The sequence below is a fragment of the Ursus arctos genome, unplaced genomic scaffold, assembly GCF_023065955.2.
Source record: "Ursus arctos isolate Adak ecotype North America unplaced genomic scaffold, UrsArc2.0 scaffold_20, whole genome shotgun sequence".
In the NCBI taxonomy this organism is placed as follows: Eukaryota; Metazoa; Chordata; class Mammalia; order Carnivora; family Ursidae; genus Ursus; species Ursus arctos.
In genome coordinates, this window is record NW_026622875.1 from 20,553,027 (window position 1) to 20,570,757 (window position 17,731).

Consider the following 17,731-nt stretch of genomic DNA (forward strand, 5'->3'; position numbering starts at 1 on the left):
CAGACATATAAGGTCACCTTCCAAAGGCTACCTACAACATAAGTTATAAATTTAATGAACACAATCATAAAAATGTTAAGTACTAGAATAGAGGACTCAATCACTGCTAAATATAGAACCATTTTATGTACTCTACTATATGTTATTCCTGTAACCTTCATTTGCCTAGGAGAGTCCCAGTTTCCACTTGTTTTCCCTAGTTAGTATTCCCCGAAGTGTTTCTATTTGGATGATAACATATGGTCATTCTAACCAAGGGAGAGATCTGTACCCTTAACACAGGTTATATATCCAGTTAAAATAAAAGTCTGTCAACTTCTAAATCTACAAGAATTTGGAAGGAAAAAATGTTAGTATATGGAGATAAATTTAAAAACCAACTGCAGTAATCACATAAAAACATTATCTGACATAGCAGGTTATATACATAAAGGAAAAAAATTACACTTTTGCTAAAGTAATTAACTTACTGTCAATTTTCTTTCTGCATTTCTTTTAGTTTTACATTCATAACTGAATCATTCCATTTTAATTGAGATCCTTATGATGAACAAAATGGAAAAATATATTATAAATCTTCTAATTTTTTCTAGAATATTTTGGCAGAATTATGCAATACAAATCTGTCATGTTAGTAAGACTGCACAGGAAAACTAATGTCTTTATTTGAAAACTTCTTTAAGTAAAAGCCTGAAAATATGAATCTACAGATTCCTATTCAATATCTATTTTTTGCCCTCTTCCTTACTAACCAGACCTTGATTTCTTGGGGGGCAATATGCTCAATTAAAAGTACTCACCTACTCAGACTTCCTTGTAGCTACAAATAACCATGTGACCAAATTCAGGCCAATGAGTTGTAAGTGGAAACATCTGGGAGGGCTCCAGGGAAAATGACTGCTCTCTTGATAAAAAGAGAAAGACAGCTGGCCCATGCTTTCTGCCTTTTGCCCTCTGCCTTTCCTCCTTCTTCCTGCAGCATACTTGATATAACAACTTGGAGCAGGGAGCTTTTGACCACGAGAATCAGTAACACTAAAGTTTGCAGACAACCTTCTGTCTGGGAAGATTTGCCTTGTAATACCATACTAATCCTATTTGTATTTCCAAATCCTTCAGTTCTGAGACTAGCCTATCCCAACGATGGTTGCCTGGGGAGAGAGCAAGGGGAGTACTAAATGCAAAAAGGTACCAAGAAACTTTATGGCGTGATGCACATGTTCTCTATCTTGATTATGGTGGTGATTAAACAAATTTACACATTTGCAAAACTCATCAAATTATGCAGTTAAGATGGGTGTATTTTACTGTATGCAAAGTATACCTTAATAAAGAGAGTTTTTTAAAAATCACTTGCTGAACTACATCATAATATTTAAGCATATATTATGATTAACCTGCAGACTTTTTAAAAAACAGGAACACAATAAATATTTGTTGGCTTCACCTAAATTATCTGTAGTTCTATGGCTATTAGGATAATATAAACTATCGTGCTGGAGGAGAAAAACACACAACAACAGCTGAAATGACAAATACCTATCTATGCAGTATTTGTATACACAACTATAGTCTTTTGGGAAGAGACTACATCAGAAGACCCGACTCAGGGGCGCCTGGGTGGCACAGCGGTTAAGCGTCTGCCTTCGGCTCAGGGCATGATCCCGGCGTTATGGGATCGAGCCCCGCATCAGGCTCTTCCGTTGGGAGCCTGCTTCTTCCTCTCCCACTCCCCCTGCTTGTGTTCCCTCTCTCGCTGGCTGTCTCTATCTCTGTCAAATAAATAAATAAAATCTTAAAAAAAAAAAAAAAAAAAAAAGAAGACCCGACTCAACAGTTCTAAGAAAAGTAAAGAGATAATTCACTAAGAAACAATAGCATACTTTTCCTTTTTAACTGTCTGTGGAAATCTATAAAAAAATTTCCAGTATAGAAACTTGGTGATATCATCAGTTTTTAACTTAAAAAATTAAAATAAAATAAAAAATTTAAAAAAATCAACACACATGTAAAAAATACTGTTGAATCTTGACTAAAACATTCATAGAAGATATTAGTGGCAAAATTAAATCAAAATAACAGTCTAAACCAGTGTTTCACATACTATTGCTTTGGAGAAAAACAGAGACTTGAGCGTGTCTAATGAAAACTGAGTATGACATTAAATGAGTTTATGCAATGATCGTTTGAACAAGGTTACACAAGTTTCTTTACTTCTTTCTCATAAGCTTTAATACGATAATGTGCACTGTGAATTCCCAAAAGAGTTATATGGAATGCAGTGTGTCTGACTTACTTCAGTCAGAGCACCTCATAGGACGTGGTTAAGGAAACCACACTTTAGGAAACACTGTTTCAGGATGATAGCACAAGCCAAATCAAATCAAGTTTTTCCTATGTATTTTATTTTCATATCTCTATTTGGAGAAGGTAATTATATCCTCTATTTAAAACATCTCCTTTAAAAATGTTTTTATTTTTTTATTTTTATTTTTATTTTTTTTTAAAGATTTTATTTATTTATTTGACCAAGATAGAGACAGCCAGCGAGAGAGGGAACACAAGCAGGGGGAGTGGGAGAGGAAGAAGCAGGCTCCTAGCGGAGGAGCCTGATGTGGGGCTCGATCCCAGAACGCTGGGATCACGCCCTGAGCCGAAGGCAGACACTTAACTGCTGTGCCACCCAGGCGCCCCTAAAAATGTTTTTAAACATCTACATTCTTAGTACATTTTGACTTAGTGAGAAAAAATTAATATTACTCAGACTTTCAGACTCATAACTTACAGTCTATGTAGAGCTACTCATGTAACAGAGTTGTTCCCCACCTTCTAAAAACAATCACTACTACAATCGGTGGGGCAAATTCAACCAATTATGAGTCCTTTCTTTAATGTAAAGAGACTCAGATTTTAGTCCTGGACTTTCATGATAATAGTCATACTACTCTGAACAAATCACATACCATCTCAAAAACTCAATTTCTTGAGCTATAAATTACTATAAAGTATAAAGCTGGACTACATGAACTCTATGAAACTTGTTAGTTCTAAATATGCTATTTTCCGGGGCGCCTGGGTGGCACAGCGGTTAAGCGTCTGCCTTCGGCTCAGGGCGTGATCCCGGCGTTCTGGGATCGAGCCCCACATCAGGCTCCTCCGCTATGAGCCTGCTTCTTCCTCTCCCACTCCCCCTGCTTGTGTTCCCTCTCTCGCTGGCTGTCTCTCTCTCTGTCAAATAAATATGCTATTTTCCAACTTATTACATTTAATATTTACTAAACAAAGTGAAAGAGTATTTTAAAAATATAGCTTATTTATTTTCAAAATCATCATTAAGTATGAATTCTTTTTGTACAACATTTCCCTCATATTTATCACTGAAAATTTTAAATATGAGATTCATTTTGGTAAAAAGCAGATTTTCATGTTCCTCTATTGTCTGAAGTATAACTATATTTTAAACAAATCTACATCAATGGGCTGCAGGGAGAAGGACAATGGGCCAGAGCTTAATAAAGTCTGAATACCTGAAAGCAAAGGATTATCATTCAGTCAGAACCAAAGCAGATGAGCTCGCAGAGTCCTCTCAATTGTTAATTATTATCAAAAGCAAAGTTTAACTTTAACATCATGAGAGAACAATGTTCCAGTGGACCAACAGCAAAATAGAATAATAATGACATCTAACAAATATTCTTTAAGAAAAATTAATTATTTACCTGTAATGGACCCAATATGGAGCTTGTTGTATACATAAAAAAGAGACGAAGATAACTTAGAACATTTGCAAATGCAAAAAGCCCTTCTGCCACCAGAGTAGGATGGAATGCGTCCCAGTCCTTCCGATCAGCAAAATCATGAAACTAAAGTTAGGAAGAAAAAGCCAAAGGTAAATAGCTCCCTCAACTTAGGAAAATAAAAATAAATATTCTGACTATTGAAAGAAAACTAATTACTTATATCCCTTTTAGGGGCTCTCCTTTTATGTTTTATAAAGTTCTCTTCTTTTAATACAAATAAATTATTTTAACTAAATAAAAGATCTTTACATATGTGAGGCAATATTACTTAATATAAAGAGGTTTTCTCAGAAATTCTTAGGTTTTAAAAAATTAAACAATTTTTTAAAAGTGTCATTAAACCTTTTATGAATGAAATCTTTACTGGTTTTCCTTAAATTCTACAACACAAACTTTAAGTATTAAGAAAATTTAAGTATGTTTGCTCTCAGTTAATTAGCTATCATATTAAATTAAACCAGCCCTTTAACTTAGGTTTCTAGAATGAACCCTAGAAGTTCTTCTCCCTTCTAAATACCAAGAAAGAGAGTGAATTATTATACTCAGATAGTGTGGCCACATGTTCAAACTGCCTGGATAGTCCCAAATTATATGGCAGCTTTCCTGGCACAATTATTAATGCCCCCTTTCACTCTCAAAGTGTCCTGGTTTGGATAAAAAATTATATGAGCACCCCACTTCTAGAACTAAAGAGACCAGCATAAGACACCAATGACCCTCAACCATTTATCTATGTATGACCAACTTTTATTTTCTTAGTCATTTCACAACTCTGGTCACTAAAAATGCCTAACAAACATGTTCCATACTACTGATCATTTAAAGGAATACAGTTTTTTTTTTTAAATAAAGTAAAATGATGTAAAATAACCAGTTTATTTTTTCTATAGTCTATAAGTTAGTTTAAAAAAACAGAAAATATATCTCTTAGTTCTTTGACTGTAACACCTTAGAAGAATTCTAAACTTAGGTCTTAAACAAAGATAGTTAACATAAAATCTATTACCTTTTCTGGGCTTGGAAGAGCTTACATCTTCATAAAATTATAAGATGTATATAAAACTAAATTTTTGTCAAATTCTAAATTTTAAAATAGAGGCATCAAAAAATTATCACATTTACATCACTTTTTAAGCTATAGAAAATAATAATCATGATTTAGAATGTGGTAAAACACTATAGAATGAATTCTTAAACTTTTTTCTAGCGGGTATAAAGATAACTAACATTAATCAATTTCAGTAACTTCGTGTTCTCATTTTAAGTATATATACACGTTAATGAGGTAAATGAACCTAGCTCAGATATAAGGAATCGGCATTTGGTAGAAAGAAAATGCCTAGACAGACCTGGATTTAAATCCAGTCTTGGTTTCTTACTGTGTGGTCTTGGATAAGTTACTTAATATCTCTGAGCTTCGTTTTCCTTATTTGCAAAATGGGGATAAGGACATCTGTCCCATAGAGTCCCTGTGAGGATAAAATGAGATAAAGTATAGCAAGTATCAACCATGGTGCCTGGCATATAATAGGTAACCAACATTAAAAGGTAATTAACATCCTTCAAACTATGAGAAGGGAGGAAACAATGCACACTATTCCCTTATACTGGGATAGGTTTAAAATGAAAACACATCAGATACAGATTTGGGCCAATGTAACTCTGAGTTATATAGCTACGTATCTTAGGTTTTTCCTAAACAAACTTCATTGTGTCTCCAATTAACATAGCTAATAGTCACCTTGTTGTGAGCCACCACTTTGAGGGTAAAAGTTGCCAAATAAAGTGAATTCATGACAAAACTGAGTTGATTACGGGATTCTTCCAAAAAGTCTTCCAATCCTTCGTACCAGAGTCTTTTAATGTCTGACCAAATCATCCCTTAAAAAAGGAAGGAAAAAAAATCAAATAATGCTCTTAATTCAATAATAAACTGAAAAATACTTTAGAACTCAAGATACTAAATAAATAATACTCATATCAGCTATAGCTTCATTCAGAAGAAAAAATAACTTTTTAGTAAAAAGTTCTCAATTTGAAAGAAAATATAAGTTTTATATGATAATATCTTTCTCAGAGAGGAATTTTAATAAATGTGAAACAAGCATAAGGAAACAAATAAATCGATGCTAAACACACACACACACACACACACACACACACACACACACACCACAAAGGCTCAGTTCCTGATTCTTTTCTTTATTATGTTCACTCCTACAGCGACCTCATCCAGTCTAATCTAATGGTTTTAAATACCATCTATGGGCAGATTTTCAAATTTATCTCTCTAAACTCAATCTGTATTTATAGAGTTAATATCTCTAATCCTCTCTCCTAAACTCAAATTGTATACGAACTTGACATCCCCAATGGGTGTCCTAATATATCCAAACCGAACTCTTAATCTCTGACCCCAAATTCACAGTACGTGGAAGTCTTCCCATTTCGGTTGACAGAAACTTCATTATTCTAGTGGCTCAATCCAAATTTCCTTGAATTATCCTCAACTCTTATTTCTTTTAATCCACACATTCAATGCAACAGCAAATCCTGTTGGCTCTACTTTCAAGATATATTTAGAATCTAACCCTTGTCACTACCTCTTCAACTTCAAGCCACCATCCCATCTAGCCTGGATTACTGAAATAGCCTACCTGGTCTCCCTGCTTTTACCCTGGTCTCCTTAAAATCTATTCTCCACAGAGCAACCAGAGTAATCCTTATAAAAAATGCAAGTGTTGCAGCCGAGGTCGAAGAGGTTGCTGCCCAGGTTCTCCTCTAGGATTTTAATGGATTCCTGTCTCACATTTAGATCTTTCATCCATTTTAACTATTGGGACTTCATCAAGATAAAAGCTTTTGCACAGCAAAGGAAACAGTCAACAAAATCAAAAGACAACCAACTGAATGGGAGAAGATATTTGCAAATGACATATCAGATAAAGGGCAAGTATCCAAAATCTATAAAGAACTTATCAAACTCAACACCCAAGGAACAAATAGTCCAATCAAGAAATGGGTAGAAGACACGAAAAAGGTATTTCTTCAAAGAAGACATCCAAATGGCCAACAGACACGTGAAAAGATGTTCAACATTACTCAGCATCAGAGAAATATAAATCAAAATCACAATGTGATAACCACCTCATACCAGTCAGAATGGCTAAAATTAACAAGTCAGGAAATGACAGATGTTGAAGAGGACGCAGAGAAAGGGGAACCCTCTTACACTGTTGGTGGGAATGCAAGCTGACTATGGAAGTTCCTCAAAAAGTTGAAAATAGAGCTACCCTACAACCCAGCAATTGCACTACTGGGTATTTACCCAAAGATGGAAATGTCATGATCTGAAGGGTCACCTGCACCGCAATGTTTATAGCAGCAATATCCACAATAGCCAAACTATGGAAAAAGCCCAGATGTCCATCGACAGATGAATGATTAAAAAAAGATCTGGTATACATATACAATGGAATATTACTCGGCCAACAAAAAAAATGAAATCTTGCCATTTGCAACAACATGGATAGAACTAAAGGGTATTATGCTAAGTGCAATAAGTCAATCAGAGAAAGACAATTATCATATGATCTCACTGATAAGTGGAATTTAAGAAACAAAACAGAGGATCATAGGGGAAGACAGGAAAAAATAAAACAAGATGAAACCAGAGAGGGAAACAAACCATAAGAGAATCTTTATTATAAGAAACAAACTGAGGGTTGCTGGAGGGGCATGGGGTGGAAGGATGCGGTAACTGGGTGATGGACATTAAGGAGGACATGTGATGTAATGAGCACTGGGTATTATGTAAGACTGATGAATCACAAACCTGTACCTCTGAAACCAATAATATATTATATGTTAATTTAAAAAATTGTAGAGATGGGGGCTCCTGGGTGGCTCAGTCGTTATGCATCTGCCTTCGGCTCAGGTCATGATCCCAGCGTTCTGGGATTGAGCCCCGCATCGGGCTCCCTGCTCAGCGGGAAGCCTGCTTCTCCCTCTCCTACTCCCCCTGCTTGTGTTCCCTCTCTCGCTGCCTCTCTCTGTCAAATAAATAAATAAATAAATAAAATCTTTAAAGAAAAAATTGTAGAGAACTAAAATATCTTAAAAAAAGAAAATTAACAATAAATAAAGTTTACTTAATAGCTCTCTTATCAAAAAAATCAAATAAAGATAACGCCTCATAATGGTGTTTAACTGCAAAAATCAATCGATCAATCAATCAGAGGATTCAGTTGTAAGGTGCTCCACCCTAAGTGTAAATTTACCCCAGATCTCTTTTCCTTTGCTATTGGGTATATGTTTTTTTTTTTTTTGTAATGATTTTTTATTATATTATGTTAGTCACCATACAGTACATCCCCGGTTTCCGATGTAAGGCTCAATGATTCATTAGTTCTGTATAACACCCAGTGCACCATGCAATACGTGCCCTCTTTACTACCCATCACCGGTCTATCCCATTCCCCCACCCCCCTCCCCTCTGAAGTCCTCAGTTTGTTTCTCATAGTCCATAGTCTCTCATGTTTCATTCCCCCTTCTGATTACCCCCCCTTTCTTTATCCCTTTCTTCCCCTACTGATCATCCTAGTTCTTATGTTCCATAGATGAGAGAAATCATATGATAGTTGTCTTTCTCTGCTTGACTTATTTCACTTAGCATTATCTCCTCCAGTGCTGTCCATGTTGTAGCAAATGTTGAGAACTCGTTCTTTCTGATAGCTGAGTAATATTCCATCGTATATATGGACCACAACTTCTTAATCCAGTCATCTGTTGAAGGGCATCTCGGCTCCTTCCACGATTTAGCTATTGTGGACATTGCTGCTATGAACATTGGGGCGCATATGGCCCTTCTCTTCACTACGTCTGTATCTTTGGGGTAAATACCCAGTAGTGCAATGGCTGGATCATAGGGGAGCTCAATTTTTAACTTTTTAAGGGACCTCCACACTGTTTTCCAGAGTGGCTGTACCAACTTGCATTCCCACCAACAATGTAGGAGGGATCCCCTTTCTCCACATCCTCTCCAACAATTGTTGTTTCTTGCCTTGTCTATTTTTGCCATTCTAACTGGCGTAAGGTGGTATCTCAGTGTGGTTTTGATTTGAATTTCCTTGATGGCTAATGATTTTGAACATTTTTTCATGTGTCTGTTAGCCATTTGTATGTCTTCATTGGAAAAGTGTCTGTTCATATCTTCTGCCCATTTTTTGATTTGTTTATTTGTTTCTCGTGTATTGAGTTTGAGAAGTTCTTTGTAGATCTTGGATACCAGTCCTTTATCTGTAGTGTCATTTGCAAATATATTCTCCCATTCCGTGGGCTGCCTCTTAGTTTTTCTGACTGTTTCCTTGGCTGTGCAGAAACTTTTAATCTTGATGAAGTCCCATAAATTCATTTTATCTTTTGTTTCTCTTGCCTTTGGGGATGTGTCATGAAAAAGGTTGCTTTGGCCAATGTCGTAGAGGTTGTTGCCTATGTTCTCCTCTAGAATTTTGATGGATTCCTGTCTCACATCGAGGTCTTTCATCCATTTGGAGTTTATTTTTGTGTATGGTGTGAGATAGTGGTTGGGTATATGTTTTATACTGACCCAATAAGCCATGTGATTTGACCATCAAAAAAAAATAAAAAATGCAAGTGTTACTTCCCTTCTCAAAACTCTGAAGTAGTTCCCAGAGGAGAAAGGATTAACTACAGGTCTGAACTCTTTCTCCACGGGAACAAAACCTCATGCTACTGTCTATTAAAGGGGTTTCCTTGGAAACATACTATGTTAAGAAAAATACGGGAGGTCAGCTGTGTTCAACACTATTATAAAAACAACACTGACTGGGGAACTACATCTGGACTGGAAGGACTCTAAGAGGGCTCATACACCCTGAAGGTATACACAGCCAAGACTATAAAAAGACATGTTGAAACTGATGAATCACTGAACTACCTCAGAAACTAATAATATACTATATGTAAATTAATTGAAATTTAAATAAATTTTTAAAAAATAATTCATAACTGAATTATACGTGTATATAATAAATAATATAAAATCATATATATAAAACTGGATCAAATTCTGGTTTCTCTATTCTGTTCGACACTTATTTGTCCATTCCCCAACAGTATTTTTTTATTACATTAGTGTTATGATTAATATGAGTGTTCCTGGATTGGGATAGGCCTGTGATGGGTATTAAGGAGGGTACATATTGCATGGTGCACTGGGTGTTATATACAAATACTGAATCATGGAACATTGCATCAAACACTGGGGATGTACTACTGTATGGTGACTAATATAACAAAATAAAAATTATTAAAAAAATATGAGTGTTCCAATTTTGCTATTAAAAAAATCATTGTCTATATGATCTTCTGGAGTACTTTGAATATGGTAGCTTCTAATACCTAGTAAGTTTACAAGATGGTGAACCTTTACAATGTTAACTCATCAGTGAACAGGGTGTTTCTTTATTGACTTTATTTGTGACATTTAAGAAAATTTTATCTATCGGTAGGGGAAGAAAGGGATAAAGAAAGGGGGGGTAATCAGAAGGGGGAATGAAGCATGAGAGACTATGGACTATGAGAAACAAACTGAGGGCTTCAGAGGGGAGGGGGGAGGGGAATGGGATAGACTGGTGATGGGTAGTAAGGAGGGCACGTATTGCATAGTGCACTGGGTGTTATACGCAACTAATGAATCATCGAACTTTACATCAGAAACCAGGGATGTACTGTATGGTGACTAACATAATAAAAAAATTAAAATAAAAAAAATTAAAAGAAATTTATAAAGATATTTTTTGAGTCTTAATAGATTTAAAAAAAAAGACATGATGAAAAATACAGGCCTCGGCTTCTCTGTGTGATGTCTCTCTTAACTCAAGAGTGTGCTTGCAGTGGGAGCTACACTCTTGGGCTTTATGAGAGATAGCTGCTGCTAGATTTGAGGCTTCTCTAGCTAGGGTAGCCCACGCCCATCCATATGACTTCATCTGGTACAACTGAATGTGTCCACAATGGGGCTGGGAAGTAGCCCCAGACTTTTGTAAGAACTGCCAATAAAGATATATTTGAAGCTGTAATGCTGACGTGTTGTACTTCCCTGTCTTGTACCCTTTTACAAAGCTAATAAGTAAATCAGTGCCAGGTTCCCACCTATCGCGTACTGTGAGTGTGAACGTCAATGAGAACCCAAGATCACTGCTGCTGATTGTGCAGAGTGAGCATAGCACCTTCCCTTTTATCTCATGTCACTCAGAGTCAAAAGTAATTTCTTTACCATGACCTACAAGGCCCTATATCACTTCTCCCCTCTGACATTCTCTCCTATCAATCTTTTCTTCCACTACTCGTCACACTGGCCTCTTTCCTTTCTTGCCATCCTCTGAACACACAAGACTCCTGCATTAGGGCCTTTATATCAGCTCTTCCCTCTGACTGGAAGCTTCTCACCCAGATATCCATTTGATTAACTCCTTTACTTTACATCTTTGCTTACCACCTACTCTGTTCATTCTATTTAAAATTGTAAACCCCATGTCCTCCACTCCCAACTCTCTAACTCTTCTATCTTTCTTTTCCCTTAGTACTTTATTGGGTATAGTGTACTTATTATGGTTATTATTAACTGACTTTATTCACCCCACTTAGAGGAAACTTCAAAAGTAAGAACTTTTGTTTTTATTAACCAATGTCCTAAATGTCCTGGATGGCTCCTAATACATACTGGATGCTCAAAAAATTGGCTAAATGAATAAATATACACAAATAAAACCCAAACAAACCAAAAAATCGTTTCCCCTTTTTTGGCCAGAAATTCCTCCATAGTTAATACATTCCTAGGAGTACCAGAGAACAGTATTATAATCTAGGATAGTTTTATGATAAATTCTTTCATAAGATCTTTATATAGTAATAAAAGAATAGAGTGCTACAACGTAACATATGGGTGGAGATCAAGTTAAGCCAGTCAGAATCATCCTCTGGCTTACCTGTAGGCAGAATAATTCCCTAGGAAGCACATGAAGCTTTCTTAAAAAATTGTTTATAAAATATTAATTATACAGTACCTACATTTTATGTAGAAAACCATTTTTAAATATTTGCAGATCTGATAGGGAAACACTTTTAAAAATTCCACTTATTCCTGAAGTGAATACATAAAAACTATCTGAACATGTTAAACCAGATATTCTACATTTTTTAAACTCAAATACTGTATCACTGAAACATTAAACCAAAAAAGATGAATGAAGCATGAGAGGCTATGGACTCTGGGAAACAAACTGAGGGCTTCAGAGGGGAGGGGAGTGGGGGAATGGGATAGGCTGGTGATGGGTATTAAGGAGGGCACGTATTACATGGTGCACTGGGTGTTATACGCAACTAATGAATCATCAAACTTTACATAAAAAACCAGGGATGTACTGTATGGTGACTAACATAATATAATAAAAAATTTTTTTTAAAAAGATGCTTACAGAAATAAGTGTTTTATTTTTGTAAAATGCAGTATTACACCTAAAAGAAACTCTTGACAACAATTACAAAAGAAATTGGAAAAGATTTTTGATTAGGAAAAAAAAGGCAGATGTGAAAGAATAGGAAGTACCACTGTCAGGTGGTTTCCCATCTTCTATGCAAAACCCTAAAACAAAATGAAACTAATACACTTGACATATTTGGTATTTCTGAATTGAATTAAGAAAACAAAATGATTTTAAACTATTATAATCATTGCATTTGAATACTAGTCAATGTACTATATTTTAAGGTCTTTTTAGTTTTTATTTTTTTTAGAATTAGTAACCAACACTATAAGCTGTAATCCCATCATTTGGGATTCCTCAAGGCCTGCTCCCACATCCTCTATTCTCATTTTATACTTTCTCAAGTGTTTCATCCATGCCCATAATTTCATATACAACCTATATGCAGATTATTCACACATTGCTAACTCAAGCTTAGACTTCCTCTTGAGCTCCAGACTATGATGTCTAATTTGTCTTTTAGATACCTGAAGTCTTTTTAATTTCAATGTATCCAAAACCACACTCAGGATCTACCCTCTCACAAATCCCAAACCAAGTACTCTTCCAAAAGACCTACACTGCTTAATAAACTCATTCTTCCTCACCTCCTATATACTGTGTATTTCCATGTCCTATTGACTTTACTTTGTAAATATCTCTCAAGTCTGTTCCCCTTTCTCTTTTTCTATCATAATCACCCTAAGTCCAAGATACCATCAGCTTTCATCTGCAACAGACTCCTTTTGGTCTCCCTCCGATCATGTCACTCAAATACTTAAAAATTTCAATGGTTTTCCATTGTCCTTGACATAAAGTCAAAATCACTTAACATGGCCCACAAGCCTGTCCATGGTCTGAAGCACCATCCATTTCTACAGCTTAATCTTGGATTTTGCTTCTTTTGTTCTCGTTGCTCTAGCCCTTACTCAGTACCTTCTTTGCACCACACTCCTTCTTGCCATGGTGCCTCTGAATGTAACTTTTATTTCAGCCTAGAATACTCTTCTCTCCTAATTGTCTTAGTTGACTCTTTTTTTTATTTTTTAGATCTAGCTTATTTATCAGTTCCTCAAGAAAGCCTTTCCAGCTTTCTTGACTCAGTAAGCTGCTGTTATGATATGCTTGCTCTCCTAGCTCCATGACCTTTACTTAGCAGCACTTAACTCATTTGTGCTTTTTCATTTATCTGTGCAATTCTCAAGTTATTGGGGTTTTTGCCTTAATTAGACCATAAGCTCCATGAGTGTTGCACCATATCTTGTGTTTGCCTGTGCTTGGACAAAGTAGTTATACAAAATTTTAAAAACTTATTTTTAGGGGCACCTGGGTGGCTCAGTCGGTTAAGCATCTGCCTCAGCAGGGAGCCTGCTTCTCCATCTCCCTCTGCCTGCTGCTCCCCTGCTTGTGCGCTCTCTCTCTGTCAAATATATAAATAAGTAAAATCTTTAAAATATATGTATGCATGTATATTTTATACTAGCTCTTCTATTACATTCTAACAGTAAAAAATTAAGTAAAAGTATACCACTAATATTCTGTGCATTCATCAACACATTATTTCCATTTTAACTACGTGGTTTTTTTTTTTATAATTTAACCCTACTTTTTCTGGAGAGCTAAGGAAAAGAACAAAAAGCAAATGTACAAAAGTCAGCCATCACGAGTCAAAAGTCACAGTGTTCACTGCGTGAAATAATACATTGAATAAGGAAGTGCCTTTAGATAAGCAGGCCAATGATTCCTACATGCTTCCTTAGAGCAAGTTCAGATCTATATATTTAAGGAAGCCCAGAATGATCTAATTGCATAACAGGCTTAGAAGACGTCCTTGGCAAGGTTTATTCAGATCTGTTGGTTTCAAAGCAGAAGCTATGCTGAGAAAGTAAAACACTTTCAGAAATTTTACTAGCTAAATGCACATTACACTCTTCTAGTGAAGAAGAATATGATTAGTGGGGCGCCTGGGTGGCACAGCGGTTAAGCGCCTGCCTTCGGCTCAGGGCGTGATCCCGGCATTATGGGATCGAGCCCCACATCAGGCTCCTCCGCTATGAGTCTGCTTCTTCCTCTCCCACTCCCCCTGCTTGTGTTGCCTTTCTCGCTGGCTGTCTCTATCTCTGTCAAATAAATAAATAAAATCTTTAAAAAAAAGAATATGATTAGAAAATTAATCATATTGTGTGTGCATGAATGTTCAATAATGTCATTGAAAATAAGGCCATCATGATTAAAAAGAAGTAGCAACAGTTCTACCATTATTATGAAATTCTGTTACAGCACCAGTATTTACACTATCCAAAGAGTGGTATGACTCTTTAAGTTCAATGAGTTTTCACTCACTGCTAAGAAATATAAACTTTAATTTGATCCTTATACAGACTTGGGAAACCCTGAATCTTAATTACAAAACAAAGAAAAGATTCTTTCTTTCTCATGACTATTTAAACGATAGATTACAGATAAAAGATATAAAATTTTCTTTCTTTATTTTTAAGATATATATAATAATCTTTCAGAAGTAGTTTAAATGAATAGAGGGAAAAAGTGCTTCTTAGAGATTCCATTCAGTCTAATATTTTTTAACCTATTCAAAAAACAACATAAACAAGTTTCACACTAGAAAGCTCTATAATGATGTAATTTGGAATTACATGTGATAAAGTATAAATTACTTCCTAAATTAAAATATTAAATAACTTAGAATTCAAATGTGTGTTATTTTTATTTTATCTACCTAATTTTAAATGTTAGCGCACAATGGATTGAATACTGCTAAAAGTAAAACTCTGATTTAAATCAAGTTGCTTGAAATTAACTACCTTCCAAATAAAAATTAAAATTCCAAAACATGCAAATTATTTTTATAGCTGAAAGAGAACTAAACGTGAAAATGATACATTAATTTTTTTCAAATTATTTAATAATTAAATCAATAAAGAACATATTGATCAACCAGTGCTTTATACCATGGAAAAGACTAAATTTTAATATCGTTTTACTCTATAGGAAATAGCAAAAAGGTGAGTTTAAAAACAAGGCTGAAGAAGGAAACAATCAACAAAACTAAAAGGCAACCTATGGAATGGGAGAAGATATCATTGAAAATAATATCTATAAAATAAACACACACATATATGTACAATGGAATATTACTCAGTGATCAAAAAGAATCACAAATGGCATATCAGAAAGACGAAGGGCTAGTATCCAAAAATCTATAAAGAACTTATCAAACTCAACACCCCCCCCAAAAAAAATCTAGTCAAGAAATGGACAGAAGACACGAACAGACATTTCTCCAAAGAAGACATACAAATGGTTAACAGACACATGAAAAAAATCCTCAACATCACTCAGCATTAGGGAAATACAAATCAAAACCACAATGAGATACTATCTCACTCCAGTAAGAATGGCTAAAATTAACAGCATGGAGGTTCCTTAAAAACTTAAAAATAGGGACCAGCAATTGCACTACTAGGTACTTATCTAAAGGATACAAACATAGTGATTTGAAGGGACACATGCACCCCAATGTTTATAGCAGCAATGTCCACAATAGCCAAAATATGGAAAGAGCCCAGATATCCATCAATAGATGAACAGATAAAGAAGATGTGGTGTGTATGCTTTCCACATTATGGAAAGAGTCTAAATCTCCATAGACCAATGAATGGAGAAAGAAGATGTGTGGTGTATATATATATATACACACATACACACACATATACATATATATGTATACACACACATATATGTACAATGGAATATTACGCAGTGATCAAAAAGAATGAAATCTTGCTATTTGCAACAACATGGATGGAACTAGAGGGTATTATGCCAAATGAAATAAGTTAGAGAAAGACAAATATCATGATTTCACTCATATGTGGAATTTAAGAAACAAAACAGATGAACATAGGGGAAGAGAAGGAAAAATAAAACTAGATAAAAACAGAGAAAGAGGCAAACCATAAGAGACTTAACTATAGGAAACAAACTGAGGTTGCTGGAAGGGTGGTGGGTGGAGGATGGGGTAATTGGGTGATGGGCATTAAGGAGGGCACTTAATGTAATGAGCACTGGTGTTATGTGCAACTGATGAATCACTAAATTCTACCCCTGAAACTAATAATACACTATGTGTTAACTAAATTAAACTTAAAAAAAGCAAAAAACAAAAAACAAGACTGAAGATACAGAGGGAAATAAAGGAGATGTCATTAAAAGAGGATAAATAGATAATGTGATTATATCTCAACTCCCATCCATCCCCTACAGAAAAGGGCAAGAGCTATAAAAACTTCAGGTCATTTAAAATATTTATCATATAGCATAATGGTTATAAAAACAATTTTCAGAAAATAAAGTATCTTATATTTAAACATCCTGTCATTTCTAAAGAGATCTGGCTGTCATTACAAAGAACTGATTCATACTAAGTGAGTCACCAGGGAATCCTTTCAATCTAAATTTAAATAATGTTTCTATAATAAAGATAAAGATGTAACCTCCTAAGTTCATAGGTTCTTAAAAGGAAAACTAATGGTATAATAAAACAAAATAGTTAACTCTTCAAATGCAACAAAGTATAATATGTATTACATTTTGAAGTATCCAAGAAGAGATTCATACTCTTATAACAAAAAAGCATTAATCAGCACAATTTTTCTGTTTTAATTATAATGAACAATTTGAGAGACTGAGAATGAAGAATTTTTCACTTCCATGTAATTAAGTAATATTAAAAAAGAGATCTGCTCCCTTATCAAATTCAGGATCACTTATCATTACAAAAATATTAGTTAAGTCTTCAATGATCATGAAAGTGTTCAAATTCTTGCTGTGTAAACAGTGTAAAATTATAAACTGAACACAGATGTTTGTAATGCCACCAACAAGGGAGAATTAATGGGCTAAATAAAAGCAGAATCTTTTGAATAAACTTGACACTTACCAATAATCCACAGTATAAGTAGATAGTCTATTCTTTCAAGGGCTGGCCCCATCGTGTTTTTCTTATCCTCATTGTATACAAGAGAGTAGAGGTTTAGTAACAGCAGGAATGTGAAATATGATGCTCCATGAATAATAAATTTCATAAAAGGAGTGTGAATGATTCTGCCAAACTGAGATTTGGGAGCTATCAAATAACAAAGTGACAAAACTGGCCAAAAGATGCCAACTGTCAAAACAGTCATTATCTTCTTACAGGTGGGCTTACGTCGGTAACCGGACATCTGTCCAAACCAAACAGTGTTCAGGAATTGCTGGCAGTTAGACTGTGAGACAAACTGAAAAGAACACACACATACAAAAATAAATAAATAAATAAAAGAAAACCTGTAAATATAATTTGATAATACCATTATTTAACTG

At 35.0% G+C, this 17,731-nt stretch overlaps 1 protein-coding gene across 4 annotated transcripts in view; it reads right to left on the reverse strand.

Annotated features, from left to right (window-relative positions):
• The window catches only part of TRPC1 (transient receptor potential cation channel subfamily C member 1), a 69,697-nt gene that overhangs the window by 12,020 nt on the left and 39,946 nt on the right, over window positions 1-17,731 (reverse strand). For all 4 annotated transcript variants that reach the window (XM_026497191.4, XM_026497190.4, XM_057315894.1 and 1 more), the window contains 3 exons: window positions 17,310-17,646; window positions 5,542-5,681; window positions 3,720-3,863 (listed from right to left, as the gene is read on the reverse strand). In XM_026497191.4, coding sequence (XP_026352976.1) covers window positions 3,720-3,863; window positions 5,542-5,681; window positions 17,310-17,646 — 621 coding nt within the window. The remainder of the gene's footprint in view (window positions 1-3,719; window positions 3,864-5,541; window positions 5,682-17,309; window positions 17,647-17,731) is intronic.